At 42.3% G+C, this 24884-nt stretch overlaps 1 protein-coding gene across 4 annotated transcripts in view; it reads right to left on the reverse strand.

The window, feature by feature from the left end:
* Positions 1 to 24884, reverse strand: part of csnk1da (casein kinase 1, delta a) — a 64243-nt gene that overhangs the window by 16707 nt on the left and 22652 nt on the right. The window contains exons 2-8 of one of the 4 annotated variants that reach the window (XR_004502609.2): positions 12312 to 12422; positions 4036 to 4184; positions 3539 to 3767; positions 3286 to 3456; positions 3012 to 3160; positions 2138 to 2306; positions 1895 to 1956 (exon numbers count right to left, since the gene is read on the reverse strand). Coding sequence is in view for 3 of the 4 variants with exons in the window: in XM_033643913.2 (XP_033499804.1) it covers positions 1936 to 1982; positions 2138 to 2306; positions 3012 to 3160; positions 3286 to 3456; positions 3539 to 3767; positions 4036 to 4184; positions 12312 to 12422 (1025 nt within the window). In the remaining variant the exon portion in view is untranslated. Of the gene's footprint in view, positions 1 to 1894; positions 1983 to 2137; positions 2307 to 3011; positions 3161 to 3285; positions 3457 to 3538; positions 3768 to 4035; positions 4185 to 12311; positions 12423 to 13473; positions 13493 to 24884 lie in introns of those variants that run through there. The other 3 variants (XM_078161614.1, XM_033643913.2, XM_033643912.2) reach the window with 3 other exon arrangements.

Raw genomic sequence — 24884 nt, forward strand, 5'->3', positions numbered from 1 at the left:
TAAAATACGACTTTAATAAGCTACAGTAATAACTTGGCTCACTAAATGTGTGTTTTGGCGTTCAACATAACACTTCAACTGTTTGAATCTATTTTGTTTGCCTCTTAAAATAGCACTGATCTTATTATTTATTTTTCTTCATTTTCGTTTTTTATTATTTTGAAGAACACAACCATGGAAGCCCCTCGGGCCCGCGGACGCAGGCCGTGGCTGCCGCTGCACCACCAGAGAAGAGACCCCGTCCAGGAGCTGATGATTTAGCAGACGTGGAGGACTCTAGCAACGAAAGTATACAGGCTCTGGATGAGGTGGCAGCCTACATCGAACTCAAGACACCTAAGGACAAGGACGGCACTTTTGATGTTTTGTCTTGGTGGAGGGAGCACGCCGAATCGTTTCCTAACCTTGCCCCAATTGCATGGAATGTGCTTGCCATCCCAGCATCGAGCGCAGCGAGTGAAAGAGACTTTTCTACTGCTGGATTTGTCATTCAAGAACGGAGAACCCAGCTTAATCCAGAGACAGTGGATGATATCCTTTTCTTGCACAGCAATCTCAGGCTCAATAATTAAATGTCATCAGCAGCTGACAGGAAAGCATACTGTGAGTAGTAACTTGCTACCTGCTGTTTATTTGTGTTAGTTCATATGATTTCAACTTCATGTTCAACATTGTTAGTGTGGAGTGGACAATATATATATTTTCCTGCTAACTTTAAACTGTTTTTGTTTAATGTAGTGGCCTTGTAGCTAAACCTGTCTGGCTGTAATGAATATGTTTTTCTTTGTTCCTTTATGCACAACGCACTTGTACGGACTGGTGCATGATTTTATTTTGAAGATTCAAAACGGAAGATGTTTATAGGCAATGCCGCTGCACTGATATTTTCTTGTGGTTATGAATCAGTCTGTCGCTAATCATCTCGTTACACCGGTTAATTATTTTCCTTAAACAATAGCATTGACAATACGTCAGCAACCAGGACACAGACAGTGATTGTTTCTACCAGATAACCTGATGCACTGCTGCTGCAGAGTGTTGTAGCTTGTATCATAAAAGGTAAAAAATAGAGCAGTTAAATTTGAGTGAAGTGTGTCTGTGCTGTTTATGTAATGACGGGTAACGGGTCGGGTAACGGGTGTCTTTATTGACGGGCGGGGCGGGTCTGGATTAGATTTAGATATAATCACGGGTAGCGGGTCGGGTAACAGGTCCCTTTATTGACGGGCGGGGCGGGTGCGGGTTTCCAAAATTGGACCCGTGCAGGACTCTGCGGTGACTATTTTAGTAGTCGACTAAGGAGTCGGAGTCATTTTTCATAGCAAAGTACTGTAAAAGTACCCCAAAATACTCTTATTGCACCTTCTTACGTTGAAATATTGGCAGCTTTACACACTCTCCCATGACGGTGTATTAAAACCCTTTGGCGTGAGAACGAAACAAGACATTAAATGACAAAATTTGGGGGTTTGGGAGAGACAGACCGACATTTTTCAGCATTTTTTGCTAAAATGATTAGTCGACTAATCGAAGAAATAATCGACAGATTAGTCGACAATGAAAATAATCGTTAGGTGCAGCCCTACATCAGGGCCGAACTCTGCCGTTCGCGACACAGAGAGAGGATTGTAAACGTGCGACCATGTAGAGACAGAAATGAGATGCCGTTGTGTAAATAAGATAAATAACATAAGGCTATTTAGTTTGTTTAATAGAAGGACAAGGTATGCGCCCCCCCCCCCCAACTCCTCCGCTTGCCTTTGCCATGGCTCTATATGTTTGTTTTTTCTGCTTCTTTTCTGTGTGAGGCGAGCGTCACTTTCCCCAGCTCCAGTTACAACAGTGTGAGGGGGTGAGTGGGCGGAGCCACAACAGTGATTGGACATTAACTCACGGGGAGGGCTTTTGTGCAGCGGGCTGACTTGTCCATTCTCTTTACACGTCCATGGACTCGGCCTGTGGACAGGCACACACACAGTGGCCTGTAAAGCATCAATGCAAAATTAATTGCAAAACCGAAAACCCGCCGTCCATAAGGGCGTATTGATCCATGCAGGGCAGACCGAATGGTTCAATATTTTACTGTGGGCCGTTGCATCCCTTGTGTGTGTGTGTGTGTGTGTGTGCGCACGCTGACCTGTGTGTGAGGCAGGGTTGAGTGGTGAGGGGGCTGTGACGTCCTGAGCTGCCCTGGCTCTTCCCGAGGCTGAGGCCATGCCCCTGGCGCCGGGGTTCCTGCTGTGCCTCAGCCTCTCCTCCCGCTCCCGACGCTCCCTCTCTGCATCCTCCACTGCTCTGTTGGCACCCTGACACAGACACAGTTATCTGACCTCAGTGGCCTCTTTCTGAATCCATCAGCTTTTACAAACTTATTTCCACAAGTAACAGTCCATTTTGAAAAACTTGAAAACAAGATAAGGAGAAGCCACCAGGAGAGCCTGCAAGCTCATCAAAAGGGCTACTTTAAGAAAAGCTTCAGGTCAGTTTCTAGCCCGAAGAGATTTAATGTGTAACATGGCACTGGCTAAAGCACCATGTCAACAGGCCTCATGCAAAAAGCACTGGTTAGTTCTGAAGTGGCACATACAAGTGATTTAAGACAACCGCAATGACTTTATCTAAATTAGAATTTTCTCTCAGGTATGAATGAAATTCACAGGTGGTCCAGACATATGAGTCATGCACAGACAGTCTGTCTCTCTCCACAGTACAAGTGATTTATGATGAGTTCATCCAGTTACAAGAGTTTGGTGAATCCAACTTATGAGAGCAGTTTAAGATAAGACCATAAAAATGTTTCCATCTAGTTACAAGGTACAGATCTTTAAATGAACACAAGTCGTTCCCTACACAAGGTTGGTGTCTTGAGGGCTAAGTATGAACAAACCTGGACTCAATAATAAGAATAATAATGAAGCCAAATACTGTTATTATTTGTTTGCTGAACAGCAAGCTTTATTGGAGATGCCAAAGGCTAAACCGATTCTCCTCAATGTAATAGTACAACTTACAAATTTGAGCATGTTCCAGTCAAAGACATAGTCGTAGGAGAAGCCCTGTCTATGGAAGAGGTTCCTGAAGAGCTGGCGGAGGTATGAGTAGTCTGGCTTGTCATCAAACCGCAGAGAGCGGCAGAAGTTCAGGTAGGTGGCAAACTCCGCTGTAGGCAGGAAAAGGACCAGAACATATGAGCAATGAGGGATTAACTTTGATCAACGTTAATTCATGATTCTTCACATCGTATATGGAATTAATAAAAAGACGGGAGGGAGCAGCTACACTTACATGGATAGCCTTTGCAGAGGACCTCAATGGGAGTGGACATTTTCTTCTCACTGATGCGCTCATACTTCTGCCTTTTAGTAGCAGCTTTGAGGCCTTGCCAGGGCAGAGAGCCCAGGTTGAAGTACATGAGGACGTAGCCCAGCGACTCCAAGTCATCCCGTCTGGACTGTTCTGTAGACAGAGAGACCAAAGTCACATCAGCAGCCTGGTGCGGGCTATCTGTATGTTAGTGCTTTGTGGATGCTGGTCTTACCGATGCCCAGATGTGTGTTTATAGAGGCGTAGCGGGCGGTGCCTGTCAGGTTCTTGTTCTCACGGTAGGGGATGTGCTGGTGTGTGCGGGCATCGCGGTACTTTTTGGCCAGGCCGAAGTCGATGATGTAAACCAGGTTGCCCTTCTTGCCCAGCCCCATCAGGAAATTGTCTGGCTTCACGTCTCTATGGATGAAGTTCTTGGAGTGGATGTATTCAATGCGGCTGATCTAGAGAGAGAAGTGCGAGGGGATCTGATGTCAGCCTTAAAAGGGAACTACGCCACTTTTTCAAAATTTATACATGGTATTCCAGTGGTCTAAGACAGTTCAAAAATGTTGGTAAACATGAAAAATTATGTCCCAAATCCAAAAGGCAGAGTAATGAATCTCAAATTGGTAATGTCATGGGGTAGCCACACCCACCCAACCACCCCCTTCCCTTTTAATAAGGCCAGCAACTCCATGATCCCTATAGCTGGTAGCGCCCAGCTCTCACCATCTGGTCAGCCAAAAGCAGGACCGTCTTGAGGCTGAACTTCCGAGAGCAGAAATTGAACAGATCCTCCAGGCTGGGCCCCAGCAGCTCCATCACCATCACATTATAGTCACCCTCGGCCCCACACCACTTTATTGTTGGAATACCCACTGGAGGAGAGGACAAAGTAGAGAAGAAGAAGAAGAAGGAGGTATATTTAGTGTTTATTCACTTAGGACAGTCATGCAGAGGGATCCAAAAGTTACCAAAAGAGAAGTACCTTAAATATCTATCTATTCGTTTCTTTCTTCATTTCCAGCAAACTTTGTTGTTTCTGTTCAACCATGATGGAATTAGTGACTGATCTACTCAAATGAAAAACAGTGAAGTCAAACTACCATCACTAATGTTAATTCTCCTTGGCCCAGTATTCCAATACAGAATTTGAAATCCAATCTTACCCAGAAATCCACATCAAATGTTGTTTTGGGTTATTTGAAAACTACAAAGGTGGAGATTAGGATAGTTTTGATGCTAAAAAATTAGGATAATCCTAATCCGACTGGAAGGGTGGACTCAGTAGGGATTCGAGTTGGATGTAGAGATATTCAGGACAAATGGCACATACTGAAGCATTCTTTTACAGGGTATCTGCAGGTTTCAGTAAGTTAAATTTAAGACTTTTTAAGACGTTTTTAATGCCACCTTGAATGGAATTTAAGACCGAAAAAACTATAAATATAAGGGATGGTTGGGGGATCCCACTGTACTATAACCAGTGCTCAATTTGTAAAATTAGAAGTGGGGGAACACTTTTTTAAGCGGCACCAGAGCCGCTTCACTGCGCAACTCCTAATGGAATGGTTGTGACATCTAGTGTTATCATGGTACCAAAATTGGAACCCACGGTACGATGCGGTACGGTTCTGAGTAGTATCATGATACCACAGCAAAAATGAGGCAGATGTGCCTTTTGTCATTTATAAAAAGATAAATCACTTTTCTATAATACATCAATGATATTTCAATGGAATAAATTACTTACTGACTTATTCATACTTCAAAAACAGCATCAATAAGTGATTAACATAGGGGGGATTGAAATAAAATAAATAAATAAAATAAAAATCAACCAGCCACCCTCCTCCCCTGACAAGTAAAGAACAGTCCCTTCATAAGTTAAGAACAGTCCCTAAAGTGCGGTAAGGTTTGTGGACCATTACCTGCCACAGAGAGAAATGTGAAAGGCTCGTTTCTCCTCTGACACGCCACATACCTGTGTGCCGCCACGGCTCGGTTGTCCAGGTACTACTGGGCAGTCATGACACCAACAAAAAGGAAATTAGGCTACTGGACATGGGGTCGGTTTTCTCTGTTGCCGGTAGGGCTGTGCCCAAATATTCGGATATGGGTAGGTATTCGTTATGAAAATTTGGTTTTTTTACATATTTTTTTGTGCTAAATGTATTCTTTTTGTTGTTGGTAAATGTAGGTTATCAATAAAAATCAAAACTTTTAAATTGCATTGTTAAAAATGTGAAAATATAGCATCGCCTACCAACTGAGCTGGCAAGCTTGAGCGCATCCGTCTGAGGCTGTGGATCAATGCCAAGTTTTACCACTTTATCACTATTCCTTCTAACTTGTAGCTGTTTTTTCATTATGTTTTGAATTTAATATGAGTTATGGAACCGTTTTTGTCAACGTTTGTTTCCCCCGTTTTGTACAATAAATTATTGTTTAAAGTTTCAACAAGTTTCTTTTGGAGTGCGTGACACAAGTGTGTTTTGAAAACGACCGCGGACTGTCACCTGCTCAACGCATCAGTACCTTCGGATGCCATGACAGTAATAGATTACAGATTAATAGATTATAATAATAATAAAGATAATGTCAAAATATCATTTACAGACCGATTTAACAGACGATCACTGCTGCCCGACCCGCAGGTCCATTTGCGGGTCCCGCGGGTTATGGGTCGACTACTACACTACTCAGCTCAGTCTATAAATGCTCCTACACAACAGTAGACATTATATTCTATTCAGGCCGGCAGAACCAGCAGCGCATCGGCTCTACAGTGCACGGCACTGCTAATTAACCATTTTATTGCAACACCGAGAGTCTGCCAGCAACCAATTACTTGCAGAGGCTTCCTACAACTTGTTTCAACGGTTCCGATTTAATCAGAAGACATATTAAACAGGATGACTAGCCAATGTGAAAATCAAAAGAAAGCATAGAATAATGTTCTGAAGGAGACTGTTGTGCCATCACATCTTTTTGTGGTTTGAGAGCTAAGTTCCGGTCGCCGCAATATAATTAGGTCCGAAAAACCCCGGAGGTGTGCTTCGCAAGGAGTCTTTGAAAGGAGCCGAGCCTGGTGTAAAACCGGAGAGAGCAGGCAGCACGGCCACAGCATGCACCCCGTTCGTTTCTGCTGCTGGTTGAAATCTGGACTCGCACTGCGTGCTGAATGATTTATTTTGCTGGCACAAAACTATTTTTAGTCGCAAATGCGAGTAAAATGCTCGCACGTAGAGCTCTGTGGAAAACAAATCACTGCTGACAAGTAAAAAGTCATAAATAATAACTTTCACTGCTCAAAGATACTCACGTCTGGAAAACAAACCACTACAGCAGCATAATTGAGTGCCAGGTGGCCAGCGTGCACCGTTAAGCCCTTTTCACACAGAGCGCGCAAAGCGCAGACCTCCACCGACGAACCCATTCATTGTGTATGTGCTACCGCCAGCGCACGCCATTATTGGACGGTGCATGGACACTCACAGAAAAGTGCCGCGAGAATAAAAAAAAGAAAAGAAAGAAAGTAAGATTAAATATTCCTTCCGCAACAATTTTAAGACCTTTGAGTAATGAATTCAAGACCAATTTAAGACATTTCTAATGAATTTAAGACATTTTCAGGCCTTACTTTTAGATACATGAATTTAAGACTTTTTAAGACTTTTCAAGGATCTGCGGGTACCCTGTTTTATTCAACCCTTGCTTACAGAGACCATGCCAAACAATTAACCAAAAAAATATTTTCAAAAACACTCCAAGCTGTTATAATGCAACATAATTCTTGCCTTCATCGTGCTTCATGATTTGACTGAAGAACACAAGTTTTCTTGTTGTGATCAAAGGGGTGATCACTCACAGCTTTAAGTACATTGACCTGACCTTCCACTGGCAGCATTGCAACCAGATGGAGCAGCAGGAGGGTCAATGAGAGACACTCTTGTGAACCTTTATTTGTCTCTGACTCTTTGGATCAACAAAAACAAATGGTTTCACTTTGATCGCAGACCCAGACAACAATACGACCACTGTAATTCAGGCATTAAGAGAGAATTTGACAGACTCTTAGTCCATCTAGCTCTGCAGGAACCAGTGTAATGGGTTGGTTGAGTGAATATTTGGGAACTGCTCCAGATGTTAGATCCAGTGGTTATAACATACTTCATTCTGATTTGCCTACTGATGTGTTTTAAGGCTATGGTGTATACGTATGTAGTAGGGTAGCTGGGCAGTATTTTCAGGTTCCCCAACAAGACTCACGGAGCCCAGCTAATGTAGTAGTCATCTTTCTTCAAGCTATAGTTGGTAATGTTGGAGAGCTAGCAAGATTTGAAAGTGGCACCTCCTCTAAGCTCCGCCCCCTCCTTCCCCTCCCATCAGTGCTCTGTCCAAAGCCACGGCCCCACAAACTTGAACGCGCATCCTGCAGTACACCGACAGAGAACCTAATGTTAGCACTGGGCTAATACGAGCTACAAAAGTAGCTAAGTTGGCTAACGTTACATATTCCATGAAAATAACAGATCCCCCCGAAGCAAAACAAATAATTACCTGTCTAACAGAAAGACAGCAACCTCTCCATCACTTTTCAGGCCCTTCAGCTCCCTCAGTTGTCTCTAGGGTTGGGTACCGTTCATAATTGAACTGATATGGTATCGGTACCGGTATCTGGAATTCGGTACCGGTACCAAACGGTACCTTATTTCAGTACTTTTTAACCCTAGGGCCCTAGGCGTTTTTAGGGTATTTTTACTGCCTTTACTTTTAAGCTCATATCACAGTCATTATAAAGGCTACATACACATGCTATATCTTGTTTTTTTCCCATGACAATCTGGGCTAGCCATCATTCCATGTCCTCCTATGTGCCTGTATTTTATATTCATTTTTATATCAATGAAAAAAAACAAATCCATGTGACTAAATTCTTACATTTTTACATATATCTCACCATAGCAAGTCGAAGTTGACATATTCTGCCATATATGAAGAGGGGAGACTCTCTGGAATCTGGCAATATAAGAACCATGATGGTGGGACATTCTGTCACTTCACAGCTGTCCAAAACATGTGGTTTGTGCCAGGTGGACATGATTGCCAGTATTTTTTCATTATTGCAAGAAATTCCATTGACTCATTCAAGTCAAAAATGTGTTTTATCTGAAAAAACAAACATGCAATATTTACATCTAAGATGACAGAAAAATAGACAACCAAGTGCAATGATGTCCTCCAAGATAATATTTGTTTTTCAGTTTCAGTTATATATTGGGGAGACATTTTGGGCATTGGTGGGGGGGCACATGTCCCCCTCAATGTATATGGTGACTACTGCCCTGTCAGCATGCATAATTAGGCTACAGTTGTCTGGGTGCGCAAAGGTGAAGTGGCTGGTCTTGTCATACAAAGTTTGATGGAGTGTCAACTGGACAATATGGAGATATTTGCATCTTGAAAGCTGGACTACAAATGTGGATAGACAGGGAGAAACACACGCAAGCCTAAGATGTGGTAAGATACGATATTCCTCACTATATGAAGTGACTGATAACAAGATCTGTATAATGGATGGTAAAAAAATTCATCAGGTTTTTATTTTGTAGACAATTGATCTGGATTTATAGCGTGATGGGATGACAGCACAATGATGTGTGTGTTCCTGCGCTTTCATATGATATGCATGGCATTTCTGTGCGAGCCTGCGTTCGCGAGTAATCCATCCAAGAGTAATGTGTGTGCAGAGCTGTATGAAAGCTCTGTAATACATAATTTTAGTGTAAATTTATCTTTTTTTTTCACTGTGAAAACATTGGATTACTGACAAGTACTTGGCCCTGCCAGAAAGCTACAGTTCCGCTGTTTCACATGCGTGGCTTCTCGCTATGACGCATGGTCGCGGAGAAAATCCACAGAGAAGAACGGGTGTGAATTTGGACGCACTCTGCTTCGTTCAGGCCCATAGTCTAAACTTCTCAGTTTCAACATTTTATTGAGAACAGTTAGGAACAGTGCTGCACGTTAACTTTTGTCTGCACATTTTTTTTGTCGCCATTGTTGCTGAGTCTGAGGTGCGAGTCATGCGCTCTCGCTCCGCCTCCACCTCAGGTACCAAGTACAAAAAGTACCGAGTTTCGGTACCCAACCCTAGTTGTCTCCACCGTTCAAAAGCTGCGATGTTGGTTGACTCTGGTTTGTCCTCTCGCTTTATCCAAAGCCTTTTTCGTCGCAGCCTTTTCTGCCTCCGACTTTCTTTTCTTAGCCTGTTTAGCGGGGCGAGCCGTTACAAGTGACGCTGGAAGTGGTACTTCTGGCAGCATTTTCTCTGCCACTGTTCAGCAAACTTATTCTCCTGCTAACTCGGTATTTCTGCTGAGGAGTGTGCTGAATATTTCCGGCAACGGTGACACATGATGAGTGCACGCAGGGAGGAGGGAGGGACAGAGAGGGGCATGGGCAGGACCAGAGCGATATATAAAGACGAGACATGAAGGCATCTGATTGGTTCTTTCCACTCGCACCTAAAGGCAGGGCCTCAGCTGCCACAGAGGTCGGATTTTTTTCGTTCCTTTTTCTGAACACATTATGTATTGACTCATGGGTGCAGATCCCGGGGGGGACGGGGGGGACATGCCCCCCCCAAATTCTGAAAAACACAAATTGTCCCCACCAATTCTAAATAGCTTAAATGATTGAAATTGAACAAATGTATACAGTAGTCCTATATACTGGGAGAAAGGGAAGATGATGAGGAGAAATGGGAATCCGTGAGAGGCGAGAGATGAGAACATGAGTGGACATAACGTGCCTGAGACCCTGAAACTAGAAGTAGCATTAACTAACAGCGAAGCAGTGAAAAGGAGGGTGATGGCTGGTTCCATGTACTACTGGCTGTTTAAGAGAAATAAACAGTAAAGGTAAGCATATGATTCTCTTTGTAGTGCTTTTTGAATGACTTGGTGATGGTGATGAGCCTCTATGAAATCGTGAAATATGCTGGCAATCTCAAGCGCTCTATAGGCATGATTTGCAAGCGTGCAATTAAAAAAAAAAATCACAACTGATTGTGTGTCCCCCAAACTTGTCATCAGATCTGCACCCATGTATTGACTACTCTCAGGATGGAAGGACCATTTCACCCAGTATAACAAAAAGTGTTTCTAAACAGGATTACCAACTATAGATTTCAGGTGCCCTCTATCTACTTGAGGGCATCTATAGATCTATAGGCACCTATAAATCTATAGTTGGTAATCCTGTTTCTAAACAGGATTACCAACTATAGATTTCAGGTGCCCTCAAGTAGATTGAGGGGCAGTGTACTCTTTTTTGACTCTATTATGCAGCAGGACCAACAAGGATCAAGGCTGGGGCGATAAGTAAAGGATGTAAGACACCACGCAGCCTGCCAGCAATCTCGCAGAGGTGGAGAATGTGAAAGCAAGGCTTTCTACTGTACACAAAGTACATGTGCTGAAAGAAACCTGGAAGGAGACATTAACTAAGAGACACACTATATGACTTCTAATCACCGAATAATCACCAATGTATATGAAAATTGCTGTAACCAGTCCCAGCTAATTCTGCTATTCTGGCTTATTACATACTCATACAGAAACAGATAAGTAAATATGAATAACATGCAAACTGATAAACACTTCCCAACTTTTTAACGCCTGTGTTAATTAGGGGTGGGAATCTCCAGAGGCCCACCATATATGGTATTATACTATACTTAAGACACAATTATTGCGATTTTAAATGGGCTGTTATATGCTGAATATAGCAAAAACATACATTGTGATTTATTACCTTTTTTCAACTGCAAATTATGTCCTTGAAGGAAAACTTTTTTCAACATCTGTTTTATCTAATCAGATTAAGTTTTCAGTCTTTTCATTTCACTTAAGTCATTTTTATTGCAGCAAACTGTGTCTAGTGAACTGAAGAAAGCTATGGATTTTCATTATCGTAGAATACCAAAAGTTCTTCTTGTATTTTTTAATATTAATAATCTATATCACAAAGAAATTGGTGTGGGAACTTGGTGTCCGTACATCAACACAAGCAAAATATTGTGAAACTGTGCTGTTTGGATGCCCCCCCCCCACTGTTAATTAAATGTTTTATATTGACCAACAGACAAATATCCAAAGACTGCAAATCAAGACTCTGTAATCCTGATCTTTTATGGATCAGAAAAAGGGATTAGAAAATCTCCATAACTCTGACCAGGATAAAATGTTTTCAAATAATGGACTAACCCTAACCCTAACCCCACCTCCCGAGGGAGGCAGTGGTGGAGGCCAGCTGCTTTAGTAGTAGCTGGTAAGTGGCTGACATTGCAAAGGGGAAGACGCCATCTGGTATTTCCTTCTACAGGCAGACAGCAACAAAATGCTGCAGGTCAGCACCTATCACTGCATGCACAAGTGTACACACACACACACACACACACACACACACACACACACACACAGCATCAGCTATTTATATGCATACAAACGCAAATACATCCTGGGTCAGCCACCATGCCCCTATAAATCCTACCATACTGGAACAAAAATACAAATGCATGTGTGTGCACAGTCGTGCTTGCATATACAAACTGTGCCCTGTACACACAGTCGAGTACAAAGTTTGCAAGGAAGACAGAAATTTGGCCAGAACTAGTTTGAAAACTTGGTGGAAGCACACCACTGTGGTTTCATGACACTGCTGAGCTGGCAGAACATTCACAGATACACCTTTTAAGATCCTTCCTTAACATGTGCTGAACACACTCACACTCACACACACTTTACTACTTCTGGTTAACTCAATAAACACTATTTGATCGATCACCTTGTATACAGCTAATGATGTGCAGTGATGGATGGCTTATATTTTTAAGTGCTGATAAACAGTGTTGCAGAGTACTTAGCTCATAAAAGCCCAAGCAATACTTCACAGCATGACGGATGTGTGTGTACATCATGTGTTCTAGTATAGAGTACCTCCACCCTGCATCATCTTGTAGATTTTGCTCTCTATGTGGAGCTGTGGGTGTTTGGTCTTCACACATTCCAACTTGATGGCTACCTCCTCTCCCACTGAGATATCAGTACCTAGACAAACAGAGAGAGAGACAGAGAGAGAAGTGAGCTGCATGGAACACATCACATCATTTGCCCATTACGTGCACATTAGGGCTGCATGATATGAGGAAAACATGCGATATACGATAACATTGTTGAATACTGTGATGACGATATGACTTGTGATAAATATTCAAGTATATAGTTTTAGTGTCTTTGTGCGTTAGGTCTGCACTGCTAACATAGACCCCAGACAATGAATACCCTCTGCACACTGAAAAAATAATTGAAATGCAGTGATGTTGATAGGTTTTCAATGTACGGACCCACAGGTGCTTATTTGAGTGGATCCACTATAACATAGTGTTTTTTTGACAAACTGTCGTGTTAAACTGGTGTTTGACGTTCTATAGTTCTAATTATGGTTATATTCATATATGTTAAAAATGTATCTAAATAAATAAAATACCAAATCTGAAAACTTTATTTACAAAACCAGACTGTGTATGTATCATTATATACAGAATAAATCCAAATGTCAGCATTCACAAATATCATATATATCAGTCTTTTAATAACGCACAGCAGTATCAAAAACGGACGTGTTTCAGCACTTGGCTTTCCTCAGCGTTGAATTGCATTATATACAGCCATGTACAAAACATGATAGAAATGTCACATCTTGAGCTGAGGTTATAGAAAGCACCAAAATCATCTCCCCGGTATAATGTAGGCTAAATCAGATGTGATATGTGATTTTGATTTGTGATAATCCCACAGATATACAATTTCTATGGATAATCCATTAAAAAGGTTAATAAATCACTATAAATTTGCTAGTTTAACATTTTGAGAAATATTCTGATTCTCTGTCATTCTAAGAAGAGTTCTGATTTCCTTGTCAACATGGCACGTCCCCAGGACAGTAAAGCACGATCATCACTGACATGAATGAATACAGGATCTGCTGTCACAGCAGATGTAATATAACAGGAATGTCTGTTGTAATATCCTACATAATTTGTGAATTTGCGTGTATTTTATAATACAAGATTATTGTCTACCAGTGGTCCCCACGGACCTATGTGCCACCCCGCCGCCTTTACCAGGAATTGCCAGCACACAGAGCTTCAGAGAGTCGGGGATGAGAAAAGGTTCATAGGGCGGACAGGTGTCAGGTCCGTGCAGAGCACAAGAAAAAAAAAAACACCAACACATTACAGATAGTATGATGATAACATACAAAACACAAGTTTCACTGTCAGTGGTTTCTGTGAAATGAGAAATACTTTCCAAACTAGTAAAACTCACCTGATGCAACTGTTTCAACACCACATGCTGTATGTGAATGTATGGCACATACAAATATACTATATATCACAGTTCAAGCAGTATTTTGCAATACCCATGTTGTACATGTTGATATCACGATGAAGGTAAATGTTTAATATGTTGTGCAGCTCTAGTACATGTGCACTGTGGCAACGATTTGTCTAATGTAACAGTATGTAGTGTGAACAAGTCAAAAAGTAGTGCTGTCAGCTCAAAGTCCAGTGTACATATTGATGGTTACCAATTTGGTATGAAGATAACAAATGATTTGACTCACAGTGAACACATAAGCTGCTCACCACAGATAAAATATATAATAACAATAATCTGTAATCACCTGTGTGGTTGGTGATTTAGGGGTTGTTAACACAGCACAGGCAGCCAACAAGGAAGAGAAGCCAGCAGTGTACACTGCATGTACCCTGCTGCTCTTTCATGGATTTGCTTGCATGTGTCTTCACAGCTATAATTACATTTTCATCAGACAGGAGGCTTAGCCTAACCTGAGAATAGGCTCTGACAAACAAGTGCTTCAGCTGCTTTCTTCCTAAATATGGTGATGATGGGGTCCAGTTCCCTCCACATAAACACAGCAACTGGACACTAGGTTATATAATCCCATTTCTCACACACACACACACACACACACACACACACACACACACACACAAGCGGTCTCATACTGGCAGGAGTTCAATAATGTAGGCTAACGGCAGCACCAATGGAGCATCGTCGTATGAGGTCACCTGGGTGGGCTGAGCAGCACTCCCCTGGACAGGGCACAAAATTATGGCCATGACTCACTTTAAAGCCGACATGAATAATCTATACAGAGCTATTCAAATAATGCTGAAGAGAAGTCTGTAAAATAAAATATGTAGCTGTGCAACATGGATGATGCAGAAAAACAAAGCAGTTCTGCTGCATATCATTTATGCAATTAAATTAACTGACATTAATCTGCTGCTGGCTGGCTACCCAAACCCATACTTGTCTGAGTAGTAACTTAGTACACCACTAATTCCATTCACCTTCACAGTGTCAGTGCTTAAGCCCTGACAAAGACCTGCAGTCGTCGATACATGTTGGCTCTTTGATTTTTGCAGATTTAGCCACTGCAATAAAGGTTATTTAATACTTCTTTGCTCATTTTCTATTTTTTTGGAGTGCCTGGATTGCCTTTCTGTGTATCTTGTTGTTTCCTGTTCTCCATGAGCATCTAACAGGTTTTGATCAGAGCAACCAGTCAGCTCTCTTTTTCTTAAAAAAAAAAAAAAAAAAAAGATATATTGCTTGGTCATATTGGCAGAAAATAGGCATGTTGGCTGAGTCCGATATTTCATTTGAAAGCCAATATTGGTCAATACGATGATGTGCCAATATTACTGCGCATCCCTAATTCTCAAAGTTTTAAAATAAAGGTCATGATGACTATGAAATGGCAAAACTGGAGCTATGTATCAAAGGGCTACATTATGTAGACCACTGGGACTTTTTAAAAAGGCCTCTGTTTCATTTTCTAACACACTATCTATTTAATTGTTAAATGTAGAGACCACATACTATTTTTACTCATGGCCTCTTGCCTCAGATCCCATGCCTTTTTTTTAGTTATTTACCTTATGTTCTCTCTCTGAAGGGCTGTTCTACTCTACTTTAGTTTCAGCATAAGTTTAGTGCTTGGCTGATCAATCAGTCAACTGATTTATGTGATTTGTCTGGACAGGTTTTTCTCTGGAATACAGCCCTGCCCATTGTTACTACACTGACAGTTAGTGAGTGCTGAGTGCTGTGTGTGTGTGTGTGTGTGTGTGTGTGTTTTCTGGGGAAACATGTTCAGACACATCCCTCTACACTGGTTCAAACACTAGAAGCCTTTTTTTTAATTGTTTGAAATGAAATCCTGTGTCATGTATGTGCATGTTAATAAACATAAAAGACTTGAACACAGAAACCTGACTCTGAAGTGTCATTTTGAAATTCATAGCGCAGACACAGCAAACATGATAAAGATGACATGATGCAAGGCATTTAAGCAGCCAAGAATGCTACTGTAGCTGCATACTGTGGGAGGTGCAAGCCAGCAGATGCAATATGTTGTACAGAGAATGTTTGTAGTTTGTAGCTCCTCCTCTTCTCAGAGTTGTGGGGCCTGTGGTTCAGGACAAGTACACGCAACAAAGCCAGCCTGTTAGTGTTCAACATTCCTGAGACGTCACTATCTCTGAAATGAAGAACTTACTGCAGGGGAAGTGGACTGAATGGGGCCTGCGCTTTACAACTGCAAGCTAAAACAGATTTCTCAACCCCAAAGTTTGAGACAAGTAGTGGTCTGAAATGACGTCAACATAACCACTCGAAACGCCATCACCTATTACACAATCAAAGGACAAAGCTTCCTTCAGAGGCAGAAAAGCAGAGAGGCAGAAAAGAAGAGAGGCAGTTGTGAATCACAGACTGAGTCACCTGCAGCAGTAGGTCTAAGCATGTCTTCACCTCTGTTTTTTGTTGTGAGCTTGGCTTGTATAAGAGGACCCATTCCTTTCAGCATACACTACTTTCAGTTTACCCTCATATTACAAGCTAAGTATCGTTACACAAGTCCCAGCCAAACAGGTCACAAACTGAAGCAGTGCTGTACCCAGTCACTACACTTTTCTTTTGAAAACACCCAAGTAGGGCTGGGCAACATGGCTTAAAAATATCACAATAATTTTTGGGTATACTGCGAAACACAATATATAACGATATTTTGAAATCTCCTCTAACGTACTGTGGACTACTAAAATACAAAATTATTAAATGAACTACAGTTACAATGAAGTTAAATATAGTATCATAATAAAATTAAGTAAAACACTGTTATAACAAAGTTTAAGTATGTTATAATTAAATAAATCAAAGCAGAACCCCTGGTGTTTTGATTTTGAAGCACCTGGCTCATCTTGGCTGAAGTGTTGATGTTTTTGCTGGGAACTTGAAGCTTCTGGTCAAAGTTAAACTGTTGCCGCTGCGTATTTAAATTTGATCATTTATTCACTGTGGGCTGGAAACACACTAACAGCTCTCAAGCTCATATATTAATAGTTTTGCAAGTCCCGCTGGTGCTCCATGATGGCAAAATGCGAATAAATATTTGCGGTCTGGTGCCCTACAGGTACAGGGACACATGCTTCCTCTGCTCAGGCTATTGTTAATCTTAGTTAAACTGTTACTGCAACCCTGTTAAATGTAATGATTAATTCACTGTAATCAAATCAAATCAAACTTTATTTATATAGCGCTTTTCATACATAAACATGCAACACAACCCAGATAAACCGGGGTGAACTCCACACAAGGTGCAGAGCCCCCCAGTCCTCCGGGCCCGAGGGATATCCAGGACGACGTCCCCGCGGGCAGACCAGACACACCTCCCAGTGTGGAGGCCCCCCATGAGGAAACACTGGAGCTAAAAACTAAAAGACTAAAAGACAATGGGACAAAAACAAGCATAAGATAGAATAATGATAAAACGCATAAAAAATTTAATGATTTAGAAAATTTAAAGAAAAAAAATAAAGAGTTAATTAAATGCATAAGGATTTAAAAGTAGATCATTAAGAACATTAGACATTAAAACATAAATAAAAATAAATAAATAAAATAAAATATAAAACAAAATATAATAAAAGAAGAGTAGAAGAAATCAGTTAAAAGCCAAATTAAAAAGGTGAGTCTTGAGCCTCCTTTTAAAAACATCAACAGTCTCTGCAGTCCTGATGCTCTCTGGCAGGCTATTCCACAAGTGTGGGCCATAATGGCTGAATGCAGCATCCCTGAGGGATTTTGTTCTGACTTTTGGGACAATTAAAAGGTCAGCAGGTCAGATAAATGAGATGGTTCAAGACTAATAACCAGCCAATGCAGCAATTTTAAGATCAGCGTTATATGGGCCCACTCTCTGGTCTTCATCAGCACACGTGCAGCTGAGTTTTGAAGTAATTGGAGATTGGAGATTATCTTTTTGGGAAGACCAGAGAGCAGGGCATTACAATAGTCTAAACGGCAAGAGATAAAAGCATGCATCAGCATCTCTGTGTTAACCTGAGAGAGAAACAGGCGGACTCTGGCTATATTCTTGAGATGATTAAAAACCTGTCTTTGTTATATTTTTGATGCGTGGAATAAAATTAAGCTCAAAGTCAAAAATGACGCCCAGGTTCTTCACACATTGTGAAGGTTTAAAATCTTGTAGTTTTGGTAAAAGTTTCTCTCTCTTGCCTTCAGGACCAATAATTAAAACCTCTGTTTTGAGCTGTAGGAAATTCACTGCCATCCATGACTTGATATCTAAAATACAGTTAAAAAGGGTATCAACTGGCTTTGTGTCATCAGGAGACACGGCGATGTACAGCTGTGTATCATCTGCGTAACTGTGGAAGCTGATGCCGTGCCTCCTGATGACGTCCCCAAGGGGAAGCATATATAGATTAAAAAGAATTGGACCTAAAATTGACCCTTGGGGCACCACACACCTAATTTCATGCGTTCTGAAGGAACATGTATCCATGCTTACAAAGAAACATCAATCTGCGAGATAAGAGCTGAACCAGTTAAAGCTGCTGTGCGGAACTTTTTTACCATTTATAAAACTGTCCCTAGTTCGTATCACCCCCCCTTGAAGATCCGTATATTTATCTGAACCCAACAGTGACAAAAAAGCCTTTTTCTATATGGCTATTTAGCGTAGCCTCAGTCGGGTCGGACACAGTGGAAGTCAGCAAACCAGAATACGGCAACCGGAGGCGGAAGTAAGTCTGCATGCCCGCAGCAGCCCGCAGCCATTAAACCACAGAAGAAGAAGGAGCCGTGTTTACGAGTAGGATTTAAGAAACAGGCTAAATGACATGTAGTAGGGAGTAGTGAATGATTTCGGACACATTGCACACTCTTGTACAGTAGGTGGTGGTATGCACCTGGAAGTTGTTTGCGATCCGCCAATAAATTGAGAGAAGAAGAAGAAGAAGAAGAGCCGTGTTTATAGAGAGTGTTCTTCGAGTAAGCGGCACGCAACGGGCATTGCTGAACACATAACAGTTTTACCAGATGTATCTATAAGGACTTGGTTGTACTTTTGTTGTCATGGCGGATAAAGAAGGAGCACCATCTAAAAGAAAAAGAACAGAAGAAGGCTAAATGGGATAGTGATAGGGCTCGAGCCCAAACGCGTGTAAACCTCAGTCGGGCATTCACCAAGTGGAGAGAGCTGAGAGATTTGAAAGGTTTTAAAACTGATCCTGAGTTGGCCCTTTTCCTAATCGACAGGTATGTAATTTTTGTTTTTATTTAGAGACTATACCGCAACTTGTTAGACGTTGTTTCACTTCAATATATGATGACATGGAAGTTATAAGCAAGCTAAATGTAACGTTAGCTGATGTGAACCGCTTTTGTCTAGTAAGGTTACAACAAACGCCACAAAATTATCTGTGACTGTGACCATGAACACAAATATACCGCAGGCAGTTGTCCTCAGTTTATAAGAAATTCAGAGCTACACCAGAACATTTATGATTTTCCTCTCGCTCTCAAAAACAAATGCATGCGGTAATTTCCAGTTGCAGTCGAGATTTTACGAATGAAGCCGAATGCCGGCTGCAGTCGGAATTTTACGACACCAGGCTGTGGGTGTCATACCGCTTCGACCAAAGGGGGGTACTATAGGCCTAATCAACGTAAAGTTCCACACAGCTGCTTTAAAAACAGTACCAGAGAGGCCAACCAGAGTCTGTTTAATAAAATGTGGTGATCTACTGTATCAAAAGCAGCGCTTAGATCCAGTAGTACCAAGACTGTGAGTTTTTGTGAATCAACATTAAACCTGATGTCATTTAAAAGGGCTGTCTCGGTACTGTGATTCATCCTAAAACCAAATTGATATTTCTCTAAAATACTGTTTCTATTTAAAAAATCATTTACTTGGTTAAAAACCAGTTTTTCTAAAATCTTACTTAAAAACGGTAAGTTGGATACAGGTCGGTCATTATTATAAATGTTGGCATCTAAATTACTCTTCTTCAGAAGGGGCTTCACCACTGCCGTTTTGAAGGCAGCGGGGAAGACACCCATCTGAAGAGAGTAATTTACTATATTTAAAATCTGTTCCTCAAAGAATCCATAAAATGTCTTTAAAAGTGATGTGGGAATCGGATCTAAAAGGCAGGTTGTTGGGTTTACCTGGGAGAAAACTCGACCAAGTGTCCTTGCATCAACCAGGGCAAAACTCTCCAGTGTTTCCTCAGATAAAAGCAGCTGTTCATGTGTGTTAAAAGTTAGATTCTGTTGAGATAAAAGACTGGATCTGATATCAGCAATTTTACTTCTGAAGTGGTCTGAAAAGTCCTCGCAGAGGGCGTCTGTTGGCATCTTGGATGATTTATTAAAATTGGTGTTGGTTAAAAGATCGAAGGTGGAGAAAAGGAATTTCGGGTTGTTTTTATGAGCGGAAATGAGTTTTGAAAAGTGGGATATTCTTGCCTGTTTGACTGTTTTATTGTAGGATTTGAGTTGATCGCGTAATATTTCATAATGGACTGTCAGTTTAGTTTTTCTCCACCTCCTCTCTGCACTCCTGCATTTTCTTTTAAACTTTTTGATATCATCATTTCCCCATGGGTGTGTAGGTTTTGTTTTTATTGTTTTGGTTAAAAGTGGAGCCACTGAGTCAATTGCTGACTTCAATTTACTGTTAAAATTGTCCACAATAAAATCACAGGGTGCAGGTAAAATTTCAGCAGGAGTGCTCTGTAAAATCTTGATAAAATTTGCAGCCACTTCAGAAGTTTGGTAGCGTTTCCTCACCGTTCTCACCGGGGCCTCCTGATGGCTAAAACTGGTGATGTTAAAATACACACAGTAGTGGTCAGACACAGCCAGGTCAACAACAGAGGACACACCAGTGGACAGGCCATAGGTTATGACCAGGTCCAGGGTATGTCCTCTGTTGTGAGTTGGCTGTGTGACATATTGTTTAAAATCCATGCAGGTTAAAAGGTTTAAAAATTCTCTGGACATTGGATCAGAGATGTTATCAACATGTAAATTAAAATCACCAGTTATTAAAATTCTATTGTAAGTGGTGTGTATGATTGATAATAACTCTGAGAATTCACTGATAAAAGAGGTGGAATGGTGGGGTGGTCTGTAAACTGATACAAAGAATAGGAGGACTGCTAAAAACAAAGGCATGATGCTCAAATGATATGTAGCTGTTAAAAGAAACTTCATTTGAGTGCAGCGTATTTTTGGTTATAGAAGCAGTTCCGCCTCCTTTTTTACCCCCCTCCCCAGTAGAGAATAAAAAGTTAAAATTTGATGGGCAGGCCTCAGAGAGAACAACTGGTGCGTCAGTGCCAAGCCATGTTTCTGTTAAAAGAATACTGTCAATATTATTATCTAAAATCAGGTCATTTATGATAAAAGTTTTATTTAAAAGAGAGCGCATGTTCAGCATGGCCAAGTTAATGTTCGTGCCGAACGTGTGCTCATCATCACCTGCGCAATGTAAGGAAGTAGGGTGCAGAATACTATTGTCATGAGGTTTGCTGTGTGGACGGGGTGCTCTGCACCTTACGATGGTCTCTATCGGGAATGTTTCTGGTGAGAGCGTTAGTGACAAATGATGCCGGTAGGGGGAGCTGGCAGTACTCAGTACCACTACTGACGCAGGTAGAGGTAGAGTTTCTGTGGAGGGGGCGTGTGATGTAAACAGTCAGTCATGAGGAGCAGACTGAACAGCGTGCTGAATGTTTGCAGATAGCATGTGGCTACCCAGCCTATTGGGGTGAAGTCCGTCGGACCTGAAGAAGGAAGACCGGTTCCAAAACAGATTAAAATTGTCAATAAAACCAAGGCCACGGGCATTGCAGGCAGACAGAAGCCAGGTGTGGAGAGAGAGGGTCCTCGAGAAGCGGCACACTCCACGCCCAAGTGTGGGGATTGGGCCGGAGATAAAATGGACTTTCCACAGCTACTTAGAAAGTTAAAAAGGGCACTGAAATCGTGTTTGGTAAGCTCAGACTGTTGGCGAGCTAAATCATTCGTCCCAACATGTATTACCACTCGGTTTATGGAGGACGGTAGTGAGCGCAGCAGCCCCGGGAGCTTATCCAGGATGACCGGGACTGTGGCCCCAGGGAAACAGTGAGTGGCAGCGTTAAAGAAACAGATGTTTCTCACTATGGAGTCCCCCACTATCAGAGTGGTTGGGGGGAAGAGGGGACGAGGAGAGGACAGCTGCAGCTTGTAATTGTAATTTCATTTTCTTTGTGTATTCTTTGTGTTTTCAAATACTTCAGATGTCTAGACCCCTTAACCTCACACCTAGATACAAAATCCTGCAGGATACGCCAAGTGTGAAACACCCCCTAGGGGGTCGGAGCCAATACTTGCGGCAGACAAAAAAGTGTGAAAACAATGGGTAGGGGCGCTGCTCCCTGCCGCAGACAGAAGGGTGTGAAACACACCGTAAGAGGCGGTCCTCAGGTATAAATGTTTAAGCTTCCCCATGCTCGGGGTCTTTCTTCATTCTGACCGCTCGTGTGCTGATTGACCTTTTCTTTGCAAAGAAAATAAAAACCTTGTCGGCCGGCAGAAGTCTCTATTTCATTATTCACCAGCAACAGGCTCACCAGGGGAAGGCGGCGGGCAGTCAGCGTCCGGACCGTGTGCTGGGGTCACCAGGAGAGGAGTCCAAGCAGATGAGTGTTGTGGTGAGGCAGTGGCACCAGTCCCGTGAGGAAGATTATCTCCCGGTTTAGGGTAGTGGGGACCTCCGGAGCGTCTCAGCACAACCTCCTTCAGGATCTTACTAGGGATGGGCATCAATTTTCGATTATCGATGATTGATTGTTAAGGCTTTTGATCGATCACAAATATTTTTGATCGATAGTCGCAGTGTTTCCCCTACAATGCCTGGCATAGGTCCGGCGAGCCGCCGTGCCAACGAGACCCCCCCGCCCGGCGAGTTGCCGTGCCAACGGGACCCTTCTGCCCAGCGAGCACGGCAGTTCGATGGGCCTACGAGACCCCCACCGGACCTATGCCAGGCAAAAAATCAGAAACAGACTGAGGCTCTCATCGCTCTCCAAAGCCTCTGCGGCTTCCCTTGAGGCCTCTGAAAACACTACGCCATTGAAAGACGGAGGTTTTGCTGAAAACTGAAGCCTGTAACTCTTGCTGGCAACGGTTATAAACACCCAGGGGTGAAATGCGCATGCGTGCCATTCTTCCTCTTTGGCCTGGGGGGGTTGAAGCTCAAAACTGGGGCAGCTGCGCTCTCTTGCAGTGACAGTCTGCACTGCACTGTTTTGTTTTCTCCCTTTTGAAATACTCGCTTATCAATTAATCGATAATTGATCGTTAATTTTTTTGATGATCGAATAATGAATTTTGATCGTTTGCCCATCCCTAGATCTTACGCCGAGATGTGGAGGTCATTGCCCGGGAAGACAGCTGCCGATGTGGCCCCTCGGCGGAGTGTTGAGCTACTGGCCGAACACCGCCTGCTGCCGGTGGAGAGGAAGCCGTGCTTGGAGAGGGGTCCAGGTCGCGATGAGACGGAGCCGGATCATCCCCAGACAGAACCGCAAAGCGGTTGGAGAGGCTAAGGCGAGGAGGCGAAGCGGTCCCTTCCACAGCTGTTTTACCACCCCGGATTACCACCTCGGCCCAGGACGACTGATGGTTAGGTGTCAAGCAGGAGGAAGACCGAGGACAGGTGGAGGGGTCCCACAGAGCTGTGTCCTGGAGGGCTGCGGTGAGGGAGACAATCCGTAGTGACTGCTTGTGCGCCACATCCAAGCAGCTAGCCAGAAGTGACTCTTTGTTTTTCAGTTCATTAGAGAGCCGGCGGATGTCCTCTTTAAGGTCAGTGATCTTTTTGTTTGCTTTCTTCAGTAACAGATCTTCTTCACTGGGCATAGCTGTTCCGGCTAGCTTGGCCATCAGGCTAAGCTAGCTTGATGTGTTTGTGCGGAGGTCCTTTGAGTCCACAGGGTAGCTGCAAACTAGCTGAATGAGTTGATTACCCGTCCAGGCTGTAGACAACTCGAGGTGCAAAGTCACAAATAACCAAAGTCACAATTAAGTTAGACACGGCACTCTATCCTTGTGAACTATCAACAATATTCCTCTGCTTAACTCTGCTGGCGGCTGTGAGTCTCACTTGTCCACTGCCAGTGCCCTCTGTGGTTGAGATTCTCAGTGGCCTCATGGTCTGTCTCAGTGTCCTCTTCTCCTTACCTTGCTAATCTTGGAGAAATTATCTTACTGTATGGCCAGAAACAAAAAACATATTTATTATAATATTTACAACTACTGGATCAAATAACCAGTTGAGATCATCATTTAAGCTGCCAAAGATCAAAACCAGGCCTTACATAGCTTAGCTGGCCTCCATTTCTACAGTCTATCTGGCCCAATCCCAATAATATGGAAACAAACTAACAAAGCAAGAGAGCCAGTCTGTTTCCATGGTTACCGGGATGCTTTGTTTCTCCGTTGCTCTGAAACTTCCTTGCATTGAACAATTTCAATGTGATAAATATACAGTTAGTTTGATCATTCCTGCCTTTGTGTAACTGAAGGGGGAAAACATATTTTTGATTATTGATATATGTTATTTTTTAGAAACAAAGCTGCTCTCACTATCACACACCATTAAAAGGCGGTGTATAATTAAAATGTATTAATTTTTTTTCCATTCATTTTACTTTGCTTGAGGAAAGACTCATTAGCACATTTGGTACTCTGATACAATATCAACTTCACCACAACTATTTGCTGTGTCTGTCTAAAAATAGTTGAAGATAGTGTTTATTTACTGGATGTGCTGCTGTCTTACTGTGTCCTTCCTTTGTGCTGATAATCATAGAAGTTTCAGTTTGTCTTTTCTGTACAGGATCACTTCAGTGCAGGTTGTGCAGTGTGGGGCAGTGTATTTTCCAAATGTAATAGGATCAGTTCAACGAATCATTTAGTTTGTAATGTGTACTAACCGAAAGCCTCTCTCTCTCTCTCTCTCATGTCCTGTTACTGCATCTCGCTAACTCGGCTGTACTGCATGTCACTAACTCGGCTACTTCTCCGGAGCCTTTGTGCTCCACTGTCTCGCAGGTT

This window comes from Epinephelus lanceolatus, chromosome 18 (assembly GCF_041903045.1).
Source record: "Epinephelus lanceolatus isolate andai-2023 chromosome 18, ASM4190304v1, whole genome shotgun sequence".
Taxonomy (NCBI): domain Eukaryota; kingdom Metazoa; phylum Chordata; class Actinopteri; order Perciformes; family Serranidae; genus Epinephelus; species Epinephelus lanceolatus.